This window comes from Rhinopithecus roxellana, chromosome 12 (genome assembly GCF_007565055.1).
Source record: "Rhinopithecus roxellana isolate Shanxi Qingling chromosome 12, ASM756505v1, whole genome shotgun sequence".
In the NCBI taxonomy this organism is placed as follows: Eukaryota; Metazoa; Chordata; class Mammalia; order Primates; family Cercopithecidae; genus Rhinopithecus; species Rhinopithecus roxellana.
This window is the reverse complement of record NC_044560.1, coordinates 40,641,100-40,669,075: the sequence shown is the minus strand read 5'-3', so window position 1 is coordinate 40,669,075 and position 27,976 is coordinate 40,641,100. Positions and strand designations below refer to the sequence as shown.

Sequence of the window (27,976 nt, the reverse complement as noted above, 5' to 3'; positions counted from 1 at the left end):
TGCAAGATCTACTGCATATAAAAACTCTGAGGTTCTGTAGTTTCTGCTTCTCTTTTCATACAGGAATCAGGCTTGTTTCTCCAAGGACAGCCACTTAGGCATGAACCCAAGGGATCCCTGATAAATCAAGGATGTGTTGCTTGCATTGGGGATTTGAGGATGCTAAGTGTTTCTCTTGAATGAGGAACATAATCTATAAACAGAGATTACTGAACTGTCTGAGAATCTGCTGGATATTTTAGGGGAATGTGGCCTGTTAAGAGTCTGGAAATCAGATCACCTGGACTAAACCCTGTTTAATTACAGGACAGGGTTGATTTGGGGACAGAACTTTGACTAAAGCCTCATCCCAACCAAATCCCAGTTCTGCCATAGTCCAGTCTCCCATCTAGTATGTACCTACATTCCATCACCAAGCTGAAGAACTGGCTGAACAAGTTTACTCCTTATTGGAAATGGAAGCACATTTGTACCACAGAAAATGCCAAGATTTAGACAGGCCAGCTAGATGCTTCTCAGAGTAAGATTTGGCCTTTAAGTTTGCCCAGAGATCCTACATGAGAATCTCTCAATGTGTATTTCAAAGTTAAGGCTTTCTATCTCCGGGGTGTGTGTGTGTGTGTGTTTACACATCAAGCAGAAAGATAAGCAAGCACCAGTTCCAGAACGCGCCAAGAAATCTGCCCACCTCATAGTGTAGCCGCCGGACTTTGCTCATAGCTGGCAGGCTGGACTGCTTCCCACTGATGTTCCGAAACACCTGAAATACCATGAAGCATAGAAACAGGAAGTAGAGGCAGAGGCAGATTCCAGCCACGATGATGAAGGCCATCTGGTAGTGTCCATTAAAGGAAACAACGGGCTAGCCAAGGCCAAGCTCAGCGGGCCCAGGCACTTCTCCCCAGGTCTGTTGGCAATACTTGTTGTGTCTCCAAATACATAGGAAATTTTCAAGGGGATAAATTATTAAAACCTGACATTCTAACGCCAGTGATAGGTTTCTTGACACAATAGTACCACAGAGGGAGGTGTTCAATATTGCTTTCTCAACCAAGTAAGAAAAGAAATGGCGTCTTGCTTGTTAGAAATGAAGAATCTAGGCCCTACCGTAGACCTAAGGAATCAGAATCTGCCTTTTAACCAGGTCCCCAGGAGATTCGTATACACAATAAATTTGAAAAGCACTAATAAAGCATATATTGGTCACTATGGATCAGATGAAAAACCATATTAAAATCACCAGAAGAGTTCAAATGTAGATCCCCAGCTTCCTCCCCAGATATGTGGAATCAGATTTTCCGGGGCTAGGACATCAAGTATGACTATGTTTGGAAACCACTGGGCTCGTCCTTGGAGTTTTATAAGAATGAGATTGAGATGCTCTGGCATAATTGATGAGGAGATACGTGGGGGCTCAGTGCAGGGGCCCTGGGCATGGGCTTGAAGGTCTTAAAGTGAAACCAGGGAAGAAGGACTACTTGCAGTCTTCTGTCACCACAGAAAATCTTGTCCAACAGAATGGGGATTGAAGGACACATGGCACAGATGGGAGTTTGGGTTGCTGCCAGTATACTTGAGACCCACTGGGGGGCTGACCTGCCTTTAGAGTCAATCTGAGAACCACCAAGGCCTGGGGTAGTGTGAGCTGCCTTGGAAGGCAGGTGACCTGATTCCAACCCCTTTCCACTACAACAACTCTACCCAAATTGCCTTTTTTTTTTTGAGACAGAGTTTTGCTTTTGTTGCCTAGGCTGGAGTACAATGGCACAATCTCAGCTCACCACAACCTTCTCCTTCCGGGTTCAAGTGATTCTCCTGCCTCAGCCTCCCAAGTAGCTGGGATTATGGGCTTGCACCACCACACCTGGCTAATTTTATATTTTTAATAGAGACGGAGTTTATCCATGTTGGTCAGGCTGGTGTTGAACTCCCAAGCTCAGGTGATCCACTGGCCTCAGCCTCCCAAAGTGCTGGGATCACAGGCATGAGCCACCACACCTGGCTCAAATTGTCTATTTTTAAAAGCATTTAATAAGTATGAACTTGGCATGCATATTTCATTAAATAATATAATATCTAGTGCAGTTTCTCCTTCTTTCCTATAATGAACAGTATCCTGGAATGAAGGGAATATAGTTATTTTCTGCAGGACTTGAAATTTTACTCACGCCATCATATTTATAAAATTAAAAAGTTGAACTAGATTTAACATTATAAACATTCTCCTTGTTGTGCAGCTAACATTTGGTGGTGGCATAATGGAGGAAGGGTAGAGCTTCTCTCTCATCTTTGAGGTAATGATACTACAGATTTAGTTTGCTCACAATGTTCTTGTGACAATAAGAAACCAATATAGACATCGTGGCAAGACAAAGCATATTCCTTAGCACACGGCAAGATATGAGCCATCAAGGAAGAATACAACCCAGGCCTTTCTCTCCACTCCAGAGCAGAGTCTTTTTCTCCCAAGAGCATTTCACGTACTATTCCAGAAGATAAAATATTTAAATCCAGCATCCTAAAAGGGATAAGCTAAGACTGTCACTTCTGCTTCATGAAGAAGACTTAGAGTTTATGCCAACCAACCAGAAGCCTCGGCGACTCCTCTGGAACTAATCACTTTAGCCTTATCTCCACTTGGTCTCAGGAATGAATAGCAGCAGTATGATTTGCCAGCACACCAAGGTCACTGTAAGAAGTCTCGCACGTAGGCAATTTCAGAAACAGGTTCTCCCACAGGGGCCCAGAGATGAACCTCCATGGCTCCAGGGAAAAGCTAGTCACGCTTCAGTCTGCAGTAAACAGTGTATAACAGATAATTCAGACAGGCTGCAGTAAGCCCAGAAACTCGGATCCCTCTGCTGGGAGGATGGGCTGCGACCTTCTCATTTTGCCTGCTGTCACCCAGGCTTGAAAGCAAGCAGTAATTCTTATTATCAGCCTTAATTGTGCTGTTATAATTGGCCTGAGAATCAAAGCCCTGGCTGAGTACATATGGGGAGCATCAGCAGAGCCTTAGAAAATGATCTTGGCGACTGGGTGGCTAGGGGAAGAAATAAAACCCTGAACCCATCAAGGAAGGATACGGCCAGCTCTGTTCCAACATCTGTAGTCCAGATACTATAGAAGGGATTCGTGAGTTGTACCCCTCTACAAAGAAAATGAGATGGAAAGACAAGACAAATTAATACAAAGGCAAACAGGAACTTTCCTTTTCACGTATTCTTAGCTTTTCAGCTGCAGGGGTGAGGGCTGTGTTTAGGCTACAAAACATTACAGAGATCCTAAAGAGAAATGAAGCTTGTAGAATACATCAGCCCAAACATTTTGCAACTGTAAAGAGCTGTGCATTTGATTTGATCCCAGACCTTGTCTGAGGATGTGACCACGTCCAATGCTTCCATACCAAAGGTTCCCGACCACCATTCTCCTTTTCCAACACTCCTCCTAAAGTGACAGGAGTGGGCGTGGTGATGCACAGTTTGGCTCAGTGTCCCACAAACACCTGCTCACCTCTCACACATGTCAAATATGAAGAGGCAGAAGGAACCAACGGCAATGGGTCCGACTTGCTTCCAATACCCTGCAATGTGGTTCCGCTCGTGCTGATCCTGAGGAAAACCAAATTGAGAAGGGAGATAGAGGGGAGAGGAAGACCAAGCAATTCTATGGGGGAGTCAGCATTCGAAGGACACCTGCTGACCACCTATTACGTATCAAGTACTATGCTAGACTCATAGGTATATGAGAACAAAGAGGATGAAAATCTCTTCTTCAGGAACTCACCTCTGTGGGGGAGTCTGGCACATATGCAGAACATGACAAAGCCCAGCCATAAGGGCTCTGAGAGTAATAAGAACAGGATGCCATGGGAACACAAAGAATGACCTCAGCTCCCAGGCAGAGGACACTTTGTGGTCCACAAAATAACTCATTCTGAATTAAATTTCTATGTGACTTGTAACTTGTGTTTATAAAAGTGACTGATCCCCAGAAGACAAAGTAAAGACATTAAAGCATTTAAATATGTGAAATGTGTCTCTTATGGTTAGGAAAACAGGCATATTTTCTCCCCATCCTTATTAAAACCAGCAATGATTCTCCTTGATAAACAAAGACACCAAGAGAAAGAAAAGGAAGGAATGTAGAATGAGAAAAAAGGGAAAGCAAAGATGATCTTAGCCTCCAGGCGGGGCCCCAGGTGGGTCAGTCCACACCAGCTCCATGTGGACAATCCTTGGCTGGCTTCCTAGTACTGGACCAAGTTCCCTCCACTCCCAAGCCCTGATGTCGAGGCCGCATTCTTAGCGCATCTCTGCTGGAGGACCCCTCATGGGGAAAGACCCCCTAATGTAGACAGTTTAGCAGTAGGCAGAAGTCTCTCTCTCTCTGCTCTCACACTGCTCTGCTGGAAGAGCGGCAGGACTTCAGAGGTCTGGTTTTTATGACTGAGCCATAATGGAATTTAAAAACAGTCCACTCTGCTATGAAGCCCATGTGCCTGACACGAACACCAAGGTCCAGCTGGCATATCATCTTAGCCACAATGTGATGACGACACCATTCTTATTTTTAACCATGGTACCTTCAGGCCCTCTTGAAATATGATTTGGTGTCTGTGCAAACTGAGGAGACCAGGAAGGTCTGTATTTCCGAGTAATAGGGGTTACTAGGCCACCTGGACACATTGCCAGCTGGAAAGAGCCAGGTCCACATTCTCTGGTGGTTAATCTGTATTCCTGGGGACAGGACAAGCAGGGCAGAAGCCAGCAGACAAGAAACTCAAGCTCAAGGGCAAGAAATAATACTAATCATTAGAATGTGTGTGTTTATCTTAAGTTACTCACATTCTCTCATTCAATTCTCACAAAAACCCCATGCATTAGGCCTTTACATCCCATTTTATAGATGAGGGACCTGAGATTCAGAGTGATAATGTCATTTGCCTAAAGCCACTCAGCTGGTCAGCAGGTGGTGAAGCAGGAATGTGAACCAGAGGGGTCTGCCTCCAGAGTTCCCACTTGTAACTACTAGTTTATTCTGTCTCACCCACTGCTGACTAGAGGCAAAGGGGGGCAGGTGTCAGCTTGGCAGCCTGCACGGAGCAGCTGGTACAGACGTCTGTCCCTCGCAGGGGCTCTTACCATCATGTGCTCGCCACAGAAGATGATCCAGAAGGACAGAAGCATCGCATAGAAGATGCCCTGTCGGATGTCACCAAACAGCAGCATCCAGGTCCAGTCGAACCCGATGGAAAACCATTCCACTGGGATATTGATAAAGGTCATGGAAATCCCAAGGGCAAAGATGACTCTGATGGTGAGAAAATATCAGAACAGCCACTTCATTCATCTGGAGGGCAGATTTTCAAACAATTCCCAGAAGTCAGTTTTGAGACATGAGATGTTACTTATTGGGTCTGAAGCCATATGATCAATTTCTTCTGCACAGAGATGCAAAATGTCCTATGTAGTTCACACTGCTGCAGAATGAAAGAGTGCTACACCAACCTCTCTATGGAAGTGAATCTGACCTCCTTAATGCCCCACACTTTACTTTGGTACCACTGCAGATGAAGAGCTTCCTATAATGTCTGTGTCCCCTTGCCTTCTCACCCAGGCCTCAGTGAATATAATTGTCCTCTTTCACCTATTCAGGTTATCATTCATCTGATCATTAAGAACACTCGTTATTATTGTGATATCCTCAGCAATGATGAATTATATAAGCATATTTGTTTCAATAATACATGACTCCAAACACATTTGAAATGTAAATTCTCTTGACTGCTTGTTTAGCTTTTATTTTACTCTTCCCCTGTCACACTAAGAACTGCCAATTCTCTATTAAAATGTAATTCTTATGTCACTGATTTATTCATACTTTTTTCCATCTCCTTGAAACACATATGTTAATTAAGCACAGATCACGTACCAGGCATTGTGTTAGCACTGTAGAATCCTAAATGAACAGGACCTGTTTTTTCACTCACGGGAGATACAGTTAGTAGAGGAGCCAGATAAAGAGACAATTGAATAGAACAGGATCAGGAATATCATAGAGTTTTAAAGCATAGAAGGCTGCTACCAGGACTTCTGACTTTGACACAGACAGGAATGGAGCTGAGTTGTGAGTCAAGGTAAGGGAGGTGGAAAGGGTGTTTGGAGGAGAGGGCAGAGCCTGGATGGAGGCACAGAGGCCTGGAAGAACCTGGTGCATTTGGGGATCTGCATGTGGCACATCAGGAAATGACAGGACATGAGACCAGAGAAACAAAGAGGGCTGTGCTTATGAAGAAACTTGCATATCCCACTAGAGAACTGAAATGTATCTTGAAGAGACTTTTTATTGGAATCCAATAAAAAGTTTAAACAATGGAGTGACATGATTCATTCACTCAAAAAATATTTATTAAACTCCTACTATGTGTCAGTCACCATTCTGAGATGCTGAGAATATAACTGTGAACAAAATAAGCAAGGATTCTGCTCTTGTGATGCTTGCACAGAGATGCAGTGAGAGAGGGAGTATAAGAAAAAGATAATAAATAAATGAATAAGCATCATGAAAAAAAAAAGCTAGGCAAGAGAGTGGAGAGCAATGGGGATGTGATTTTACATAAGGTGGACAGATGAAGAGATCAGCAAGTGTGAAGGCCCTGGGGTGAGGGTTTGAGCACAATAAAGGGGGCTGGTAGGTGTTGGAGAGGACAATGACAAGATCAGAGGTGGAAGGCACCCAGTTATCAAGGGGCTTATAGGTCAGGGCAAAGGAGATGAAAAGCCAGTGGAGAGCTTTGAGCAGAGGAGTGACAGGATCTGATTAACACCGGAAAGGGGGCACTCCGGCTATCCTGTGAATAGGCTGCAGGGAGGCGCGTGGTGGAAGCAAGGAGAGGGGTTGCAAGGCTGTTCCCACTGATCCAGGTGAGAAGCGATTGTGGGTTAGTTAGATTAGGGTGGCAGCAGTGGAAATGGTGAGACTCCCCGGTGAGTTGGATGAGAAGTGTGAAAACCAGACATACAGGATGACTCACTGCCTCATTTCCAGTTTGAGCAACTGAAAAGATGGAGTTGCCATTTACTGAAATGGGGATTCTGGGAGGGAACAGGTTGGAAGTGGGACACAATCAAGTGTTGTCCTTGGTACATGTGACATTTTCAGTGCAAATGAAGACATTAAGTAAAGAGCTGGAATATTTGGGTCCAGAGTTGGGAGAGGCTGAGGCTAAAGATATAGATTAAGAGTCATCAGAGAGCAGATGATTTTTCAGACCACGAAGGTAGGTGAGATCACCCCTGAGGAAAGCACAGCTAATAAAGAGAAGAGGTCCAAAGCAGGTGCCCCAGTCCCAACGTCTAAGAGGCTGGAAAGATGGAAGGAGACAGAAATGGAGCCTAAATGCTGGTCAGCAAAGAAGAATGACCAACAAAAGGGTAGAGGAGACTCTGGGAAGAAAAACTGATCAATTATGTCAGATGTTGGGATGAGTAAAAAAAAAAAATAAGTGAGGACTAAAAAATGACCTTTGGATTTGGACTATGAAGGTTGTTGGTGATCCTGTGAAAAGCAGTTTTAGTAAAGTGGTGGTGATGAATCCAGACTGGAATGGACTCAAGAGAGAACAGAGGAGAAGACATATATGCACAAGGTTTTTGAGAAGCATTGCTGTAATGAGGGGCAGAAAAAGGGTATGTAGCTTCAGGGAGAAGTGGGAAATGGGAGAATTTTGTCTAAGAAGGGGAGATGGCAGGGCATGTTTGTATATTAATAGAAAGAATCCAGCAGAAAGGGAGAAGTCAATGATGTGGAGGGAAAGTAGGTACATCTGCAGGAGCACTGTCTTTCTTTAAGTGAGAGGAGCTGGGCTTAGGGCAGTTTCTTCACTACAACACAGACAAGTATCTGATTCTGACCATGGAATATCCCGAAGAGCAAAGACAGGTTAAAGAGCCGAAAAGGTCAGCTGGGTTCGGTGGCTCACACCTGTAATCCCAGCACTTCGGGAAGCTAAAGCAGGCAAATCACTTGAGCTCAGGAGTTCGAGATGAGCCTGGGCAACATAGTGAAACCCTGTCTCTACAAAAAATACAAAAAACTAGTTGGGGAGTATACACCTGTGGTTCTAGCTACCGGGAAGCTGAGATGGGATGGTTACTGGAGCCTGTAAAGTCAAGGCTGCAGCGAGCTGAGATCCCAGCACTGCACTCCAGCCTGGACAACAGAGTGAGACCTTGTCTCCAAAAAATAAATTATTAATTAAAAAGAGCCAGAAAGGTGAGAGAGGTAGAACCCTGAGAATTAAGTTAATAACAACTTGCATAGGAAAGCTGCAGGAGAAAAAGGAGTCCAGGATGACTCCTGGTCAAATCACTGGCCTAAGTCACACACTGGCTGCTTGAACTGGACACAAGCAAAAGCAAGAGCTTGGTAGATCATGAGAAGCCAGTATCCCTGAAGAGCACTCCAAAACCAGCTCTTACTTTTCCAGAAGCACTGGGGGTCGGGACATCATGGTGATCCTCCTCCAATACCACACCATGATGATGAAGATGCTGGGCGTAAGGAAGGTCTTCATGGCAAACCACACCTTGGTGAAGCCTCCATTTTGGTGGATCCCCTAGGCAGAGACCAGTGATAATTTTGAAGGTGAATATTATCTTAGCATTTCCTTCTACTAGCAAATGTGTTTGTGGGAGAGGTAAGTGGAGACCTTGTCTGCAAATGTTCATGATCAAGAGCTTTCACATTCATAGCATGCACTGCCCTCATATACCCTTGGCCTCTCCTCAGAGATAATAGAAATACATATTAAAAGATCCCTGTGCTATGGACCTGAGACCAGAGGAAAAAAGAGAGCATCCTATTCACAGTAATGGCTTTCATGCTCTGGGGTCTGAAAGAAGAGCATGGGGCTTTGGGGCAGGGTCACTGTTTCCAAGAGACTGAATTATCTTACTTTGGACTCATCCCACTGATTTAAAAATGCTAATGCCTAAAGGTACACTTTAGAGGTATGGATTAATAGGGCAGGTACGGATTAATAGGGCCTACAGGGTGTATGATATCTACCCAGCTACCACCCCTACAGTGTACCTCCCAAAAAAGCCACATTTGAGGTAGAACCAGAAATTTTAGGTAAAAAGCAGAGATATCCTCTATCTCTTAACACCTCTCTTGGCCATTTAATCCTCATTCGACCCTCACATCTTACTAATCTGGTCTATTAGGGCTACAAGAGCTTTTTCCCTATGCTAAGATAATGATTAAGTACATGATCAATTTTTTTTTTTTTTTTGGTAAGCTTTTCATTAGAAAGTTGCAGATATCCTAGATGGCCAGTATGTTGAGATTGGTAAGTGTTAAGATAAATCTATTCTATAAAATGCTAACCAATATTGTAAAGTATATTTATATTATATTCACCAATTTATATTATATATACCATTAAATAAGCAAGGAAAAAAGTCAGTTCAATATGATCCTACTTTTTGTAAGGGAATTACTACGTATAAAAAAAGCCTGGAAGGAGATATATCAAAACCTGAACAGTGACTATTTCTCTAAATAGTAGGACATTACAGGTAATTCTTACGCTTTTCTGTTTCTTTACCCAATTATTGTGACTTTGTTGAGATTGAAAAGAAAGGTCCTCCTTGCAGCAAGTTCTAACTTTTCCCCAATTAAACAAATAAGATGGAAAGAACCACCCCATTCCCTTTAACAATTGTGCTTGCAAGGTGAAACACATAAAAAAGAAAATTTACTTGTATCTTGGTGTTATTCATTATGCAATCATGACTATATCATGATCTTATCATTATGATGATCTTAAGTGATCTTAAGCCCATTTAAAATCTTAAGTGGGCACAATAATTGCATTGTTTTCCATTTCTGTAATCTCTCACACAGATTAATTCACTTTATTATCTCAGCCATCATGAGTATGTTATTATTCCCATTTCTCAGATGAGACAGGTGAGGCATAGAGGCGCCATGAGTGAGATGGAGTTCCCCTCCAATACACATGACAAGATCAATTACATTCACTTACCACCAACCGGATATCCTTTATCTCCCCAATTCCCACATTGATTTTCTTCTTCTCATTCACAGGCAGCCGGATGTTTAAAAGGTAAAACTTATGGGCCACTGACCCAATTTCCATGAAAGGAAGGACATCACATTCATAGTAACGGCCCTCATGCTCTGGAGTCTGGAAGAAGAGCAGAGGGTTTGAGGCAGGGTCACTATTTCCAATAGACTGGCTCTGAATTCTGTTACCCTGGACCCATAACACCAATTTTAAACAGCTAATGCTTAAAGGTACACCTTAGAGGTACAGAGCAACAAGGCATACTGGAGGCATGGTGTCCACGCAGTTATCACAACCTAAAAACAAACAACAACAACAACAGCCATATTCAAGGTAGAACCAGAAATTTTAGGTAGAAAGCAGAGACACCTTCCTTCTATCTCCTAACACTTTTCTCGGCTGTTTAATCTTCATTAGAACCTCACATCTTACTAACCTTGTCTGCCAGGGCTACAAGAGTTTTTATCGGCAGTGTGTCGTCAGGGACCTCTAAGGCTGTGTGGAACAGTCAGCTTCTTAAACGTTCAGGTGGAAGCTCCTGCTCAATCATTACACTCTTTAAGGATGGCTAATTATTCTTCTGATTTTGGCCTGAAGGAGAAGCTAGAAGCAGCTGAAAATATCTTCTTTTTATTCACTTGCCAGGAAAAAAAAAGACACGAGGAGCCCTTGGTATTTAGGGAAGGTTGAAACAGAAGAAACAAAGGTAATAATAAGATTAGTGGCCAGAGATAACCACTCAGAATTTTCTGCCTCCAGTGCTTCCTACCAGTCCAAGATGGCAGAAGGGAATAGACATTTTAATGAAATGAAAATTTAGCCCAGTGTCTAGGAAAGCCTCTTGGACGTCGTGCCAAACAATTTAAGAGATACTGCCCAGAGCATGGTGGAGAGAAATCAGACAGTAGGGACACAGCTTTTTTTGGAAAACTAACTTCTGCTCCACCTCACCAGGACTCCCGGCTATGTGTACCTGCTGAGGGGTGGGGGCCAGGGGTAAATATGAGCATGTAGAGGAATGAGCTTCAGCAGGCCGGGACTTTTCCCTGATATAGAAGATGAGAGTCTACCAACAATGTTGGGTTTCTACGTCAGCTTCAATGTTTACTTGGTACCTCCTGATCAAGTGATAGGGGAGATCTAATTTGTCGTTCCTAAGCCTGAATTCACAAGCCCTCCATAATTTGTCATAAATCTTCAGAGCAAAGATCCACTGAAGAAATGAGAAGAAAGAAGATAACAAGGAGTCTATAGTTTAAGAGTGTGTAGAAAGGGGCTCTGCCCCTTCTGAGATTTTGGCTGGTGGGGAGGGTTCCTTACTGAACTGTCAGAGCTTAGAGTGCAGTAAACAGACCTTTGTACAGAGACAGAGACACACATGGCAAGGTGGAGGTGGGGAGGTGCTTCTAACTCCTCTTCCCCACCATGGCACACATAACCAATCAGTTGTCAACAGTTTTTATCCCTAACGTGTGAGCGGCTCTTGTCAGACACACCAGTTGATTATAGTTGGCATGGTTGATTTTTAAAAATTCTTCTGTAGAAAGAATGCTGCTGCTTTTTCAAACCTCAGCTGCAGGTCGGATGACTCTTCCTATACAGATCATCTTTTTCTCCCCTCCACTCCTTTCTTATACTTTCAAATCAGGGAGGATGGGGGCTTTGCAGGTACTACTGAAAATTCACTACAGGCTCTAATTCTCCTTCAGATTAGGTTGCAGTGAGGAGGCTGATTATCCTCTGTGGTAACAGCAAGAGGACATTTTCTGATTTGTTTCCAGTTAGAGCTTTATTTTATTTATGGAAATTGAGAATTTAAGGGGGAAGGGAACAAAACCTACTTAGTCTAATACCATCTGGTGTGTGTCTCGCCCAGGGTCCCAAAAGTAGCACAATTGGGAGAAGGACATGGGCCCTGCCCAAAGGCAGGCGTTGTGCTGTGATAAAGACTTGAACTCCAGGCCAGGAGGCTCTGATTCTAGTCCTGACCATGTTCCTTGCTGGGTACCTTGGGTCACCCTGCCTCATTTGGCCTGTTTCTTCCTAAATGAGAAAGGTAAGTAAGATGATCTCCAGGGTCACTTCTGATCCCCCATGATGGGTCTCTGGGTGTCCCACACTTCCCTGTCACTACAGAGTGAGTAACATGGCCACCCATGACACAAATTTACCTAAGTTCAAATGAAAAGAGACACATTGGCTTCTGGGACACTGGCTCAACCTTCCTGTCTCGGAAGGTTGTATCAATTCGTTGTATCCTGTTAGAGACTTTTCTTCAGGTACTAAAGTATTTAGGGCATTTAAGAAGGAAGATTTCTCTCTCTCTCCTTCCTTTCCCCCACCCCCAGTTCTCCCCCAACTCCAGCATGAGACTGACTAATTAGGACAAATTACAGCAGGTGGCAACTTGACTTTTTTTTTTTTTTCAACTTCACAATCCACCAGGGACTGAAAAGCTTTAAAGCAATTTCTCATTTAATCTTGAGACTCAAGACTAAATTTCACTGCAATCAAAAAGCAGAGACTTGATGATTCATTTCCTTCGCACCTTTCAAGGTTTAATATCTTTCTTGCAAGGGATCAACACATCCTAAAGATAATTAAGCAACCGTCATTAAGAAGCAGTTGCAGGCAAACACCCTTCCCCCTCACACTACTCCGTGCCCTCCATGTGTATAAATAAGAGAAATGACTTTTCCCTTTTCTAAGGATACAATTCTGCACCCAAAAGCCATCTAGCTTAGATGTTCAACCAGTATTTCAAAGATGCAGTCAACTTGCAGAGACAGCTAGAAAGATTTTTAATTAACTTTCTCCGTTGCATGCAAAGATCTGAAAATGTTAGCTATTCCTCCCTCCTGCTTCCTCTAGTTTCTGTCTATCACTCATTTCTACCTACAAATGGCTTTCTCTGGAGGACAGCCCTATGGAAATTGAGATATAAAATCCCCCATGATGGGTCTCTGGGTGTCCCACACGTCCCTGTCACTATGGAGTGAGTAACATGGCCACCCATGACACAAATTTACCTAAGTTCAAATTAAAAGAGACACATTGGCATCTGGGACACTGGCTCAACCTTCCTGTCTCAGAGACAAATTCGTTGTATCCTGGTAGAGACTTTTCTTCAAGTACTAAAGTCCTGCCTCTGCCAGTATTTAGGGCATTTAAGAAGAAAGATTCCTCTCTCTCTCATTCCTTTCCCCCACCCCCAGTTTAGCATTCAGCAGATGGTCTAGGGCAGTGGCCCTCAACCTTCATCGAGTTTAAGGTAATAAACTGAAGGACTGTTAAAACATAGATTCCTTGCTCCTACCCCCTGAGACATTGACTTAATAGGTTTTGGGTGTGCCCTGGGAATATGCTTTTCCTAAAACCTCTCAGGCGATGCTGCCACTGTTGGTCCTCAGAACACACTTACTGTAGCTTTGTTCTAGGAAACCTGGGGGAGTGAGACTCCCCTAATGCTTCAAAAAACACTGCAACAGGTACTTAGGTTTGCCCATGGAGGGCCTTAGTTTATACATTTTCTCCTAGTGGCCCATCTGGTTAATATTCACTTTGACTCTCAAATATGTCCCAGACAAGATGTTAAAGTACAAGGCCATCCTGCCTACGTTCATTGTATCATCTAGTCCAGGGGTGTCCACTCTTTTGGTTTCCCTGGGCCACACTGGAAGGAGGAGAATTGTCTTGAGCCACACATAAAATACACTAACAATAGCTGATGAGCTAAAAAAAAAAATCAAAAAAAGATCTTATAATGTTTTAAGAAAGTTAATGAATTTGCACTGGGCCACATTCAAAGCTGTCCTGGGCTACCTGCGGTCCACAGGCAGCGAGTTGGACAAGCTTGATCTAGCCCTTAAAAAGACTCCTAAGGTAGGTGCTCTTATCTCATCTCACAGAAGAAAAACAAGCTCAGACAGATTATGTAAGCTTACCTGAGGTCACACCGTCAGTGATAAAACCACCCAATCTTTCTCCTCTTTAGGACAAAAATGGCTAAAGCTGGGGCAAGGTACTCAAGGCTTCAACCTCATGTTTTTACTATTTCACAGGAAATCTTAACAGTAATAGGCAAAAGCAAAGTTAGGAAAGGCCCATGGTAGGAGAGAAGAGGAAAGAAAATGCTCCGCAGAACAGGTATTACCAAAGCTGTCCTCATGCGAAGAAGGGACACACCTAGGAAAAGTAAACAAATCTTTCCACATACCTGAGAACCAGATAAAAACTCTGTTGGCTTAGACAGCAAGCGGTCATACCTTGGGAGATGTGAAGGTGCATTTGAGTTTCCGTGGTACTCTCTCATGGGCCATTTCAGTCCACTCAGCAAAGGCATCATCACGGTAAGCCAGAGAAACGTCCATGGAGACTTCTGCATTTTCTCCTGCAAGAGAAAGGATGCACGTTTCAGAAATGGCTTTTGGAAGATATTTTAGAAACAGCTCAAAAAATTCCTATAGGCTTTGCCATGGAAGCCAACAAAAGAGAAATATTAATTTCTATCAAACTCCAAACCTGAAGACTTAGAAGTCATAGGATGAAAGTCTAAGCCAAATGCTGGGTGCCCTCTCATGTCCACTCTGCCAGAGTCAAGAGCCTCCATTTAAACTCTTCCAGAGACAGGGGCCTCACTTCCTCTGAGGGAGCGCAAATATTCAGACCTCATCCTCCCATAACTTATACCACAGGTCCTAGGTCTGCCTGTAGAAGCCACATGGAAGGTGAGGTCCTTCCTTCTTCCATAAAAACTGCCTTATGTTCTTGAAAACCATACCAGATCTGCCTGCATTTTCTTTCCTCTCTGACAAACATGACCAAGTTTTTCAACCACCCCTCAGACATGTCCCTCTGGGGCTCTTCTCTGGTCACATTCTGTCTGAAAACATCCTTCTCAAACTTATTCCCAAAAGTTCTCAAATATAGGATCTGCTACTTCTGCAAGAGTCAAAATCCCTTCATATTGTGGATGAAGTTAATGTAAAAGGCAAAGTATTTTTCCAAAATTAAAGACTTCTACACAGATAGGAATATAATAATACATAATTGCACAAATGAATGTTCACACATACTTCCATAACAGTAGGACTGGACCACAAATGAGTTAAACTCACCACAGAACTCATTAAGGAGATGAGATTAATAAAACATTGCACCTATTAATTTTGTCTGTTTTATACTATGATGAGCAAGTTCAAGAGCAGAGAAGTCTTCTTTTTTTTTTTTTTTTTTTGTATAAAGGTTTAATTCTATTTAAAAAGAAGATCCATTAAATCAACTTCAAGTTCTTAACTCATGGGACCATTTTGCAACACTTCTTGGTAAATATCATTTTGTTAGGTTATTGGCAAAACAGTTTCAAGGTTCACTTCCCTCCCTTGAACCAGGTCCAGGTCATTTTGCTTTGGGGTAAATTAAAACCAGAACTCTACAAGTTGAGCAACTTTTTTTTTTTTTTTTTTTTTCTGAATTGATTTAGCTCTAACCCACCATTACATCTTAAGGATGGCATGACTTGATAATGATGGACTTGTGTGAAGTTTTGATTTTTCAATTAAACTTTGTATCACATGAGGTAATTGTCAGCGTTCTTGAGTCTGGTTATGGAATAGGCAGATAGAACCCTATCAGTAACAAGAGTTGGAAATTGACTAATTGACAATGCAGTTGCCTTAAACATCTCAAGTAGAGAGCTTTCACATTAGTGAGATGTACCTGAATTTCGGTACTTAACAAATTTTAATTACTTTTTATTGAAAACTGTACTGAACACTAAATGTCCACCTTTACAATAAACAAATACAGTAATGGTAACTCACACTAAAACAAAACATAGTTCTGATAGCCATTATTTTTCTGTTTGGGACAATTTTAAAGTTTTCCTTTGTCACAAAAACAGGAATGCACCTATACAAAGCTCAAAGTAGGCCATCTTTTTAAACAAAAAGGCAATGAGTCACAAAAGACTATGAATAGAGCATGTAACTATTTTGATACAAATCTGATAGGATTTGTTAAAATCAGTCACATCTAATACATCTGAAGTGTTGTTGTATAAAATATCACATGAAGAAAAGAAGACTTTATCAATGTCTAAAAAAGTGGGTTTGTTCATAGACAATCTGACAAGTTACCAGAAAAGTGTTTCCTGAGACATAAGGAAATGCAACATTATTCTTCTTGAACCCTTTTAGCTCAAGACTTTCCACTCAATAAAATAGCAGAGGATCTGAAACTGAGAAAATATATTTGAGTACAAACAGCTTGTGAACCTTAATACTTTTTTTCTTTTTTGCATCATCAGAGGGTTTTACTGAAGTTACAACCAACCTGCCCACTCAGTATGCAGTTCAGATGTGAGAGACGCTTCTCTGTACAGGAGCCTGTACTGTCTTCAATCCTATGCGTGCAGGTGTCTATTACAGGCAAACAGTTTTTTCCCCATTTTGTAGTAATGTGATTTTCCTGTTAGCAAAAAGAGGTCACCAGCCCCTGTAGACTTAAGGGACTCGTCACAGAATGGGGATTTCCTCTTAATATTTTTTATTTTGTTGTTTGAACTCTTGATGCAACATTGTAGAACAGAGTGTTCAGGACCTGCTGTGCCTAAGGGACTGATAAAGGAAAAAGCTCTATTTATTCTTTGTGATTTGATGCACAGATGAAAAACTTAACACACAATAACAGAAGTTGGTCGTTAATAAATCACATCCTAGTCTTTTAGCGCTTCTGTAAGCAGACAGCATCTTCAGTTTTCTAGCTCTTATAGTTTTAACACTGCAACATCAATGATGCGTATGTCCAAAATCAGTTACAAAGACCATAAGATTCTTTCTCTCTTAGTTCATCGTTTTTCACTGTCTCTTGGTCCCAAGTGTATCTGAATAATTACCTTCTGGCATTCTCTGCTATTGCTCGTTGGGGTGCTCTCGATTGTCCCCGTGTTTTGTGGGCTGGTTGGGAGAGGGCGCTTGGGAAGGATGTGCCACTGTCGGGAGGTTGTGAGTCACTGGGATGCCTCCAGGGATGATCCCTTCCATGGCTGCAGGAAATCCTCCTGAAGCCATGCCCACGATGCCTGGCGGATATCTGTATGTGGCACCATCGAGTTCAGGATGAATTGCTTGCTGGTCTATTACTGACCAAGGTGCTGATGTGACAAAGAATTCCTTGTTCAGTTTCTTAAGCTTTTTGGGATGTGACCTGTGACGGCTCAGTGGATCTCTGTGGCAGCTGCCTCCCTCATCTCCAGTGACGCCTGCTCGCTGTACCAGGCAGTGTGAGGAGTGCAGAGGGGATTCGGTGCATCTTTCAACGGACCCTGAGCAAAGCTAAAGGGCTCCGACTCATGCACGTAGAGGGCTGCCCTTCGTATCCTGCCCTCCTTGAGGGTTTGTGCTAAGGCTTTCTCATCCACCAGGTCACCATGGGCTGCATTCACAAGGAATGCTCCCTGCCTCATCTGCTTTATGGTAAAGTCATTGATGAGGTGGTGGTTATGTTCGTTGAGATTGCAATGCAAGGAGACCCAGTCACTCTGATACAGCAAATCCTGTAGGGTATAGACCCTTTGCACGCCCAGGGGCTGCTGGATCCCATCCTGCAAGTAGAGGTCACAAAATATGACGCTGAATCCAAAGGCCTTGGCTCGAACTGCAACCACCTGCCCAGTGCAACCAAAGCCGAAGAGGCCCAGCGTCTCCCCACGGATGCGGGCCGCTCCTGAGGCCACCTGGTGGATCTGCTCCATGCTCTGAACCCGCATGCCTTCCTGCAGTGCCTGGTACAGCCACATGTTCCTCCGGTACAGATTGAGGATACAGCAGATGGTAAAGTCCGCTGTCTCTTCCACGGCTGCAGACGGGTTGTTACACACAGCAATTCCGAGCTCGCCGGCAGCCTTGATGTCCACGTTGTCATAGCCACTGCCTATCCGCAGGATCACTCTCAGAGCCTTGAACTTTCCCAGGTCCTCCCTGGTGAGGGTGATGGTGTGGTACATCATGACATCCACCGCTTCATTTAGAACCTTCTCGTGGATTTCCTGCGTGGACTGCACATGCTTCAGGATGGGCATCTCCACAGTGCAGTCGCGGCCATCCAGCAGCGCCACCAGGGGGCGGGGGTGCAGGGGGTCCTTCATGATCTGGGGGCGGATACCTTCACCAATTCTGTCCAATCGCTGTCTCTTGACTTTGTGCTTATCCACAAGGGGCCATTCTTTATGGAACCTTGCAACTCTCAGATCAAAAAAAAAGCAGTTTTTTGCTTTTTGCAACGCAGTCCTCTAAGAACTTAGGGGAACTCGCAGGAGTCTGCATGCATGACGCCACTATGAACCCAATATAAATCTGTCCACGAACTCTAGTTCACACGATGGGCTGTCCGTCTTTTTAAGAGAATAGTTTCATTGGTTCAAAACCATTTAAGGTGATGAAACCCTCCTCCCGGACGGTCGGCGTCCACGGTGAAAGGCGCCCACCCTGAAGGCGGCGGCGGCTCCCACCCCTCCCATCCCACCCGGGGCGGTGGCTGTGCGGCCCCCGCTCAGCGCCGCACGGCTCCCGGTTCGGTCCCTCGCTACTCGGACCACCGCTGGCTCCTCTGGGCTGCTCCTGAGCCACCTTAAAATGACACACGCACACAGGGACACAAGCACAAAAACTTAATCTCCCCAGCTCCCCGTTCTTCCCCCTCCCGCCCTCCCCACCCTCCTTCCGTTCCCCTCCCTCCCCACACCTCTACCCCTCCAGAGAAGTCTTAATGAGGGAAAAAAAAAAAAAAAAAAAAAAAAAGCACAAATCACATTTCCAAAATGACTGGAGATCCATCCACCACTAGGGTTATGAAAATGGCCACAATTTTAGGCTCTGGCTATTCAGCCTTGAAGAAGTCTCAGTGTCCAAGCATGTGAGTTTGCTCATCTAAGTAATACCCACCTCCTCCAGGGCTGCAACAAGGATTGAGTCCAGTTAGTGAAAGCACTGCATGCTGCCTAGTATGCAGTAGGTGCTTAATAAAAGTTTACTAAATCTGAACACATACAAGTCACAAGGGAAACAGATAGGAATAACTGCCCTCTGAAAAGCAGGGCTTTTCTATCCACTGGTCTACAGTGGCTTAAAGCTGACATAGCAGCATGGCAGATCCCTGGTTCTCAGAAGAAATCTAGGAAAAGGAAGACATGATCTATGGAAGAAGTAATGTGAGGCCATTCTGATATAGAGGAAACCCTCGATGAACATCAATATCCACTATTCTATTATTCCTATTTTTATCCTCAGTTAACATGGTGAATTGGCCACTGTGTTTTCCTCCTGAAATTCCACAAAATAAAGACACAGACAGTAAAAAGAAAAGCAAAAGATATTAAATCACAAAGGGAAAAAACTAACTGTAGATACATGAGCAGACTAGAGATTTCAATTTTTTTTTCTTTTTTTTTTTAAGACAGAGTTTTGCTCTTGTTACCGAGGCTGGTGTGCAATGGCATGATCTCGGCTCACCGCAGCCTCTGCCTCCCAGGTTCAAGCAATTCTCCTGCCTCAGTCTCCCCAGTAGCTGGGATTACAGGTGTGCACCACCATGCCTGGCTAATTTTGTATTTTTAGCAGAGTCAGGGTTTCCCCATGTTGGTCAGGCTGGTCTTGAACTCCTGACCTCGGGTGATCTGCCTGCCTCAGCCTCCCAAAGTGTTGGGATTATAGGCATGAGCCATTGTGCCTGGCCTCAAAATTTTTTAAAAAGATAAAAAATACATGAAGTAGGGTTTCCTGGCAGCCACAGCCTACACTCCTATAGAGGGGATATTCTAGAAAAATGAGCCAATATGTCTGCAGGAACCTGAAGCCACTCAGAATTTGAAAGCACCAGGGGTTGCACAAGGCAGAACAAAGCATGGCACTGACAATGAGGTGACTGGTCAAAGTCTGCACACAAAATGGCTGGACCTCAGTTCCCCCAAATCTTCCCATCTCTCCACAATCCAAGGAGAGACTTTGGACTTGAGGACACCACGGGAATACATAGACCCAGGGCTGGAGGTAGAGAAGAGCAAGGGTCTGTAGAAAAAATTGTGCCACTCCCAGCTTGGCAGAAACCATGCTCAGAGTTGCTATCTCCCCTTGGTCAGGGACCAAGCTGGCTACAACTTCTCCCCACTTAGTAGCCTCAGTGGTCAACAGAAAGAATCTGTCAGAGCTCCCATGGAGTCAAATCTTAGGCAATAAAGTACATCATACTTCTAACGCTGGAAGTAGGAATTGGGACTTTCAACTGTATTGAAAAGGGTGCTTGGAGAAACACAAGAGTATAAATATGAAAAGCTGTAAAAAATGTCATCAGCTCACACACAGGTTACAAATAACTCACAGGTTGTTCTCCTTGGAGCCGCAGGGTTCAGAGCAACACTGGCCTTAGACACAGGCAAGAGGGGTCTTTGAAGTTTGGGCCCTATATTTTTAAGGGGTCCCACTCTGTCAACTGTTCCCTTCTTTATAGGACAAGAAACTCCCAAGTGAAGGGGATATGTACACCCAGAGCCTACAGACTCCCTCATTTCTAGACCATGCTCCGAGATGTCAGACCCCAGAACATTCTGCCTAGACAGCTTTGAACTCTTATCTTACTTCCAAGGTCTGTGTGGCCTCTTTCCAGGTCTGGCTTCCCAAGAAGAACTAGACAATCACTTGTGTACTCTTTCTTGGATGGTCGGGTGGGTGGGAGTGAAAAGGCTGCTATTTGTTGGAAGATATGAACAGAGCTTGAACTTGGAGATTAGGGTGTCCATGTACAAGCATGCGAGGCCCCTCTCTTTATGGGATGGAGCCAGAGGTGGGGAGAAAAGGGGTGTAGGGGCCCACGCTTCCTGGCCAGTCACATTTTGACACAGAATTCCAAGTCATCCATGAATCCTCAATTCAAACCTGGCCATCCAGTTCATTATGCAGGTAACTCATCAGAGGATGCAACATACTTGGTTTAACAGTTTGCGGGCCTGATTTATCACTTCTAAATATTTAGACACACGATAGGCATGTCTTCATTCATACTGTTTCCCCGAGCCAGACAAATGTTTGGGGTGGGCCTGGTTCAGAGCAGGTGCCTCAGAGAGACAAAGCTAGATAGGATTGCTTCCTTGCCTGGTCCCAGCTTCAAAAGTTATTCTAATCTATTGAGGATCCTCAAAGGAAAAACTATTTTAAAATATGCAGTTTAAAACAAAAATTGCACACAGTATTTTAATGTACAATTACTCCATATTAAGCTCCCGTGGTTTCTGTGCTTTAAATTACCTCATTTAATGTTCTCAACAATTCCACAAAGTGGACATGAATATTTTCTTTTAATTAATGAGTAAAGTTATGCCCTCAGATCTTAAGGAACTTGTATAAAGTCATCGAAATTGCCTTAAAATAAAATTACTTTTTTCTGTATTGCTTAAAGAAAACTGGCTAACTTGTGATAAAAGAAGCCCCTCAAAGCAGTCACACAATATGAATATGTTAGGTCTTTAATAAGAGCAACAGCTCTCCTTCATCAGAGACTAACATGCACCAGCCTTCTTCAGACCTCACATCCATCCTGAGAAGAAGACGTTATATAAATTACCCAAGAATATATGGCTAGTATACAGCAGAGCTTCAGTCTGGATCACGTGAGGGTGCCACTGCACTCTACTACCTTTGTTGGTGAAAACAAACAAACACAGTAGAATTCAAAAGAAACTAACAAGCATACTTGGTCAAAGAGCCACTCAACACAAACTAAACACCTTCCCAGCTTTCTACAGGACAGAAACAGGGAGTGTTCCTGGGAGGCTGCAAGTATGGCTCATAAGAATGTCTGGAATTCACTAATCTAAGCTTTCTAAAGCCATCTGTTATTGGTTGTTAAAATTATAGCATGTTCTGCCGTCTCCTCATGTTATCATCTCCTTACTTCCTGTGCAATATGAAGCAGAGGTGTTATTCCTGTTTATGAGGTGAAGATGCCAAAACTCAGAAAGCCCTACCCTAGAAATACCAGATGCAGGACCCTACAGCTTCATAGCCTGTAGTCTCATAGCATTCTGCCATCTTTTATGATGTACATAAAAAATAGAAACCACAGGGAGAATGGCCCGTTCAAGTGACCTTTACTAGACGGTGATATCACTCCCCACCCCCAGAGAGATAGCACACATGAGGTAGCACAGGTCAATCTTAGCAGACCTGGTTCCTTACCTGTTAGGACAGGACTTAATGCCTAGAATTTCATGATTATTACACTAGTTACTGCATGAAAAATGCCTAAGACAGAGCAGAAAGCATGAAGGGTAAGATATGTTGTTGACATTTTATTAGAGAAGTGAAACTCTTATACTTCTCCTTAATTCAAAATAATTACCAGGTTTCAGGAACATGGAGCTTCCCACTATGAATCCCTAATCCAAACCTAGATCACAAAACCCAGAAACAGGAAAGCACTAGACAGAGGAACACAGTAAAACTGCGAAGCTGGTTACCTGAATTGTTTTCTCTTCTGCCTCCAATGGACTTGGAAATAAAGTTCAGCATTAATGATGATGTTGCATTTAATAAAACACTGGTTTCATGACTCCTGGGATACTGCGTGGGCAATACTTCCCCTCCACCCTCCTGAGATAATGAAGGCGAAGAATTCAATTTGAACTCCCTGGGAGAATGGCAGGAAGGCTAAGCAACATTTGGCACTGGAGAACCTTCCCTATAAAACAAGGACACTGGTTATACCAGTTTCATGGGGGTACAGTTGTAAGGTATCAGCATAGGGCATTTACAGATTTGAAATCCATGGTTTTCCACACCTATACTATACGAGCAGCTTTGGTATAGAAGCCCATAGGTCCTATGGGCTAGCCAAGCTTCACATTTCTCAAATAGCTTTGGAGACATATTTTGGCTGGGTGGAGAATTCATTCAGAGGAGGAAGGGAAGCATGGAAAGGCACTGTCATCTGTTACATTTACTATTTCCATCCTGTTATGGGGGCAGTCTCCCCTATGCTCCAGGGTTCCGTAGGAGCAGACCTAGACTGCAAAGTGTGGCTATAGACAGAAAGATCCATGCCTTTCCATATTGGGAAGCATCAACTAATTGTATCCTTACGAAGTCTCTCTATACCAGTGATACTGCCCTGCCCTGCTTGAGAAAAGCAAAACCAATCAGTTCTCCTGCAGGGAAGTGGAAAGTCAGAGAGGAAAGCAAGTCCCTTCTATAAGCCAGAAATGGTGGGAGGTGCTGGAAATCGCTAGGAAAGAGGTCTAGTATCCCCAAGAAATCTAGGGCAGCTGCTTAATGTAAGAATGGTCCCTGGGGTGGGAATGTGGGGAGAAGGAGAAGCAATGAAAGACCACTAGAACCTTAATTGAAGAAGACATCAGAATGCTTCCCACCTATGCTCTACACCTTCCATATCTGAAACAGGTATTTGCCAGCCAGGATAGTACAAAGTGTATAAATTGGGTACCAAATGGATATGATTTTGAATTCTCCTTTTATGACTTCCCACCTGAACAACCTTAAGTAAGTCTCAGTTTTCACCTTTGCAGTGTGGAAACACTGGGAACTACTCCCTAAGGCTGCTGGCCAATACCAGTTCCCTCTCCATCTAGTCCCAGGGTGGCTGGGTTATATTGTTGACCTATTAATTGGAATAAAAGGGGAAAAAGGAGAGGACAAGATATATTAGAGGAAATCCAGAATGATTTTATGGTTGTCAAAAGCCTTTAGGGTTCCTAGAGACACTTTGACTTTCCTGGGCCTTTGCCCTGGGAAAAAAAATTAAAGAGGTTTCAAAGCTCGTGAGAATTCCCACATTACATAGGGGAGCTGCCCGTCAGCAGAGTTTGTTTGGGTAACCTCAGAAAGAGGCCACAGAGACAAATCTCCTCCCAGCCTCTGGCAGACATATAATCTGGGGTTATTTATGCCAGCATTCCTTCCCCAATAAAAAACTCTCTGACCTGGCTTGAATTTTTCTTGATGCTTTCAATTAAGGAAATAACAAAACCAACCCTGTCCTATACATGGTTAGGTCTGGCAAAAATGGACTCAGCTAATTATAAATTCAGCCCTAGCTGTTTTCTTAAGATGCCCTACAGGCGTGGGTGTGAGTGGTTATAAAAATGAATGAGTACAATTATTTTGCAAACCAGCCTAACAGTTTAGATCACATTGCTTCTCTTGTCTTTCATCATCAAATCAAGCATTTGAATTGCAGAGAATTATCTTCCACATGTAAGAAAACATATTTCTAAGCATTGCAAAACTGGTTCCTTGCTGTATTCTGATGCATTATCCTCTGGTTGAAGTCACATATCTGTCTATGGAACATGATGAGGACAAGGCAGAACGGTGCTCACATTAGGTTCTCTTCAAAGTGACATGCAGTTAGAAAACATCCACTTACCCTGATTGCAGCCAAGGCTACTAGTGCTTAAAGGCTATATCACTGAAAAAGTAAGTGGAGACATCAATTTTTTTTTAAATACATGAATCTCAAGTACCACAGAATATAGAAAAAAAACATATCTATTGTTGTTCACCAGGTCGGAGAGTAGCTCTTTCCTCATCTAACTCAACACATTCACCCTGAAGGATTTCATCTGCTCCTGGGATGCACGTCACGCTCTCCAGTCCAAATTTCCCTCTTGAGATTTGAATTTGCATGGTCACTTTTTACCAGTCTCTCCTCCTCTTTCATAGGTTAGAAATCCAGACCACCAAATTTGGTCAACTCTACTAGGAGTCTTTCAGATTTAGCCTCCTCTCTCTCCTCACTGATACTCCGCTTGTTCAGGCCATTATCTCCAGCCTCCATGATTAAAACACCCGCCCTGTTCCTATTTTTCACACTTCCTGCTAGATAAATGAGTTCTAAAACACTTTCAATGCCTTTATATTGTCTTCAGTATGATGTCAAAACTCCTTAAATGGCATAATTGGTTAAGATGTTATATACCAGCCTAGGTTCTAGTTCTATGAATGTTCACTACCCCTTCTACCTAGGTTGGCCACTTCACATACAGCCCCTCTCCCCTCCAGCCTTGGAAGATGAGTAAGAGCTCAGATTTGGAGACAGACAGCCTGGGATCACAGCCCACCTTAGCTATTTGGTGCCTGTGCAATGTTGGGAGTCACTAAATGTCTCTATCTGTAAAGATGAGGATAATGGTAATCGTAATGCCCTTCTCCTATGACTATGAGGAGTAAATGAGATCATGTGTGCCAAGCACTCAGCATGGGCCTGGCATATAGTAAGCACTCAGTCAGTGCTGGCTATTTTATTTATTTATTTATTTATTTATTTATTTATTTATTTATTATCCTTTTTTTGGGGGGGGGGGGGGGACAGAGTCTCACTCTGTCGCCCATGCTGGAGTGCAGTGGCGCGATCCCAGCTCACTGCAAGCTCCGCCTCCCGGGTTTACGCCATTCTCCTGCCTCAGCCTCCCGAATAGCTGGGACTACAGGCGCCCGCCACCTCGCCCGGCTAGTTTTTTTGTATTTTTTTAGTAGAGACGGGGTTTCACCGTGTTCGCCAGGATGGTCTCAATCTCCTGACCTCGTGATCCGCCCGTCTCGGCCTCCCAAAGTGCTGGGATTACAGGCTTGAGCCACTGCGCCTGGCCTGTTTATTTATTTTTTGAGACGGAGTTTCGCTCTTGTTGCCCAGGCTGGAGGGCAATGGCGCGATCTCCGCTCACTACAGCCTCTGCCTCCTGAGTTCAAGTGATTTTCCTGCCTCAGCCTCCTGAGTAGCTGGGATTACAAGCATGGGACACCATGCCTTTCTAATTTTTTTGTATTTTTAGTAGAGACGGGGTTTATCCATGTTGGTCAGGCTGGTCTTGAACTCCCAACCTCAGGTGATCCACCCGCCTCAGCCTCCCAAAGTGTTGGGATTACAGGTGTGAGCCACTGTGCCTGGCTGCTGGCTGCTATTTCAAGGCTGTTACTCAAGGTTATCTACACCTGCTGTACTCAGGGTCCCCAAAATCACACCGAATTTTAAAGAGATGCCCCCTTTGAGAGGGTGAATTACAAAAGGCTTCTTTATCTGGGCTGCAGACAGTGCTTTGCATCCCCAATTGTGCCAGACTCCTACTCATCTTCTGGAATTCCCCCCAGATTTACTCTTGCCTTCTTTTACTCACCCAAACTCAATATAGCACCCCTCCTCTTGCTCCCCACAGCACCCTGTTCACCCAGCAATATGACACTTATTCTCCACGGTGCTTCTCCTGACTACTTATCCCCATCTCTCTCCCTACCCATCTCCTACTTAGGCTGGGTTCCTAAAAGCCAGGGACTGCCTCAGTCTTGTTCACAGTTTTAGCACTCATGTCTTTGCACAATAGATATTCATTAAATATTTACCAAATTAATGATTGTCACCCTTCTTTCTCCAAATAACTCTTACAAACCTAAATTTCCTGTCACTCTACCAACAAACAAGTGGTTTGCTCTATTTTGGTGACATTCACACTTTCTTTCCCCATCACCTGCCTTATTACTCCTGCTCCCCACAGACCCCTGCACAAATACCCCTGAAATCCCTGGTGCTAGACAGATCATCCAACTCTATTTTGGCTTCCACCAAATATTTCTGAGCACCTACTGGTTTCCTCGCACAAGACTGGCTGTAAAGTCTAAAACCATAAAAGCCCTAGAAGACAACCTAGGCAATACCATTCAGGACATAGGCATGGGCAAGGACTTCATGCCTAAAACACCAAAAGCAACGGCAGCAAAAGCCAAAATTGACAAATGGGATCTAATTAAACTAAACAGCTTCTGCACAGCAAAAGAAACTATCCTCAGAGCAAACAGGCAACCTACAGAATGGGAGAAAATTTTTGCAGTCTATCCATCTGACAAAGGGCTAATATCCAGAATCTACAAGGAATTTAAATTTACAAGAAAAAAACAAACAACCCTATCAAAAAGTGGGTGAAGGATATGAACAGACAATTCTCAAAAGAAGACTCTAATGCGGCCAAGAAGCATGTGCAAAAAAGCTCATCATCACTGGTCATCAGAGAAATGCAAATCAAAACCACAACGAGATACCATCTCACACTAGTTAGAATGGCAATCACTGAAAAGTCAGGAGACTACAGATGCTTGAGAGGATGTGGAGAAATAGGAATGGTTTTACACTGTTGGTAGGAGTGTAAATTAGTTCAACCATTGTGAAGATAGTGTGACAATTCCTCAAGGATCTAGAACCAGAAATACCATTTGACCCAGCAATCCCATTACTGGGTATATACCCAAAGGATTATAAATCATTCTACTATAAAGACACATGCACACGTATGTTTACTGTGGCACTATTCACAGTAGCAAAGACTTGGAACCAACTCAAATGCCCATCAATGATAGACTGGATAAAGAAAACGTGGCACATATACACCATGGAATACTATGCAGCCATAAAAAAGGATGAGTTCATGTCCTTTGCAGGGACATGGATGAAGCTAGAAACCATCATTCTCAGCAAACTAACACAAGAACAGAAAACCAAACACTGCATGTTCTTACTCATAAATGGGAGCTGAACAATGAGAAAACATGGACACAGCGAGGGGAACATCACACACTAGGGCCTGTTGAGGGGTGGGGGGCTAGGGAGGAATAGTATTAGGAGAAATGCCTAATGTAGATGACAGGTTGATGGGTACAGCAAACCACCATGGCATGTGTATACCTATGCAACAAACCTGCAAGTTCTGCACATGTATCCCAGAGCTTAAAGTATAATTAAAAAAAAAATACTCAGAGAAGTTCCAAATCCTATATATAAATACAAATCTTATATAGAAATAGGATTTGGAACTATATACATGTATAT

At 43.5% G+C, this 27,976-nt stretch overlaps 1 protein-coding gene and 1 pseudogene across 3 annotated transcripts in view; both read right to left on the bottom strand.

The window, feature by feature from the left end:
• The window catches only part of WLS (Wnt ligand secretion mediator), a 135,174-nt gene that overhangs the window by 46,626 nt on the left and 60,572 nt on the right, over nucleotides 1-27,976 (bottom strand). For both annotated transcript variants that reach the window (XM_010357066.2, XM_030913308.1), the window contains exons 3-9: nucleotides 14,362-14,486; nucleotides 10,055-10,216; nucleotides 8,484-8,620; nucleotides 5,145-5,313; nucleotides 3,514-3,611; nucleotides 3,087-3,150; nucleotides 689-832 (exon numbers count right to left, since the gene is read on the bottom strand). In XM_010357066.2, the coding sequence (XP_010355368.1) occupies nucleotides 689-832; nucleotides 3,087-3,150; nucleotides 3,514-3,611; nucleotides 5,145-5,313; nucleotides 8,484-8,620; nucleotides 10,055-10,216; nucleotides 14,362-14,486 (899 nt within the window). The remainder of the gene's footprint in view (nucleotides 1-688; nucleotides 833-3,086; nucleotides 3,151-3,513; nucleotides 3,612-5,144; nucleotides 5,314-8,483; nucleotides 8,621-10,054; nucleotides 10,217-14,361; nucleotides 14,487-27,976) is intronic.
• LOC104657323 lies at nucleotides 15,314-18,456 on the bottom strand (annotated as a pseudogene). Its single transcript, XR_004052202.1, has one exon. The product of XR_004052202.1 is annotated as a C-terminal-binding protein 2 pseudogene (transcript).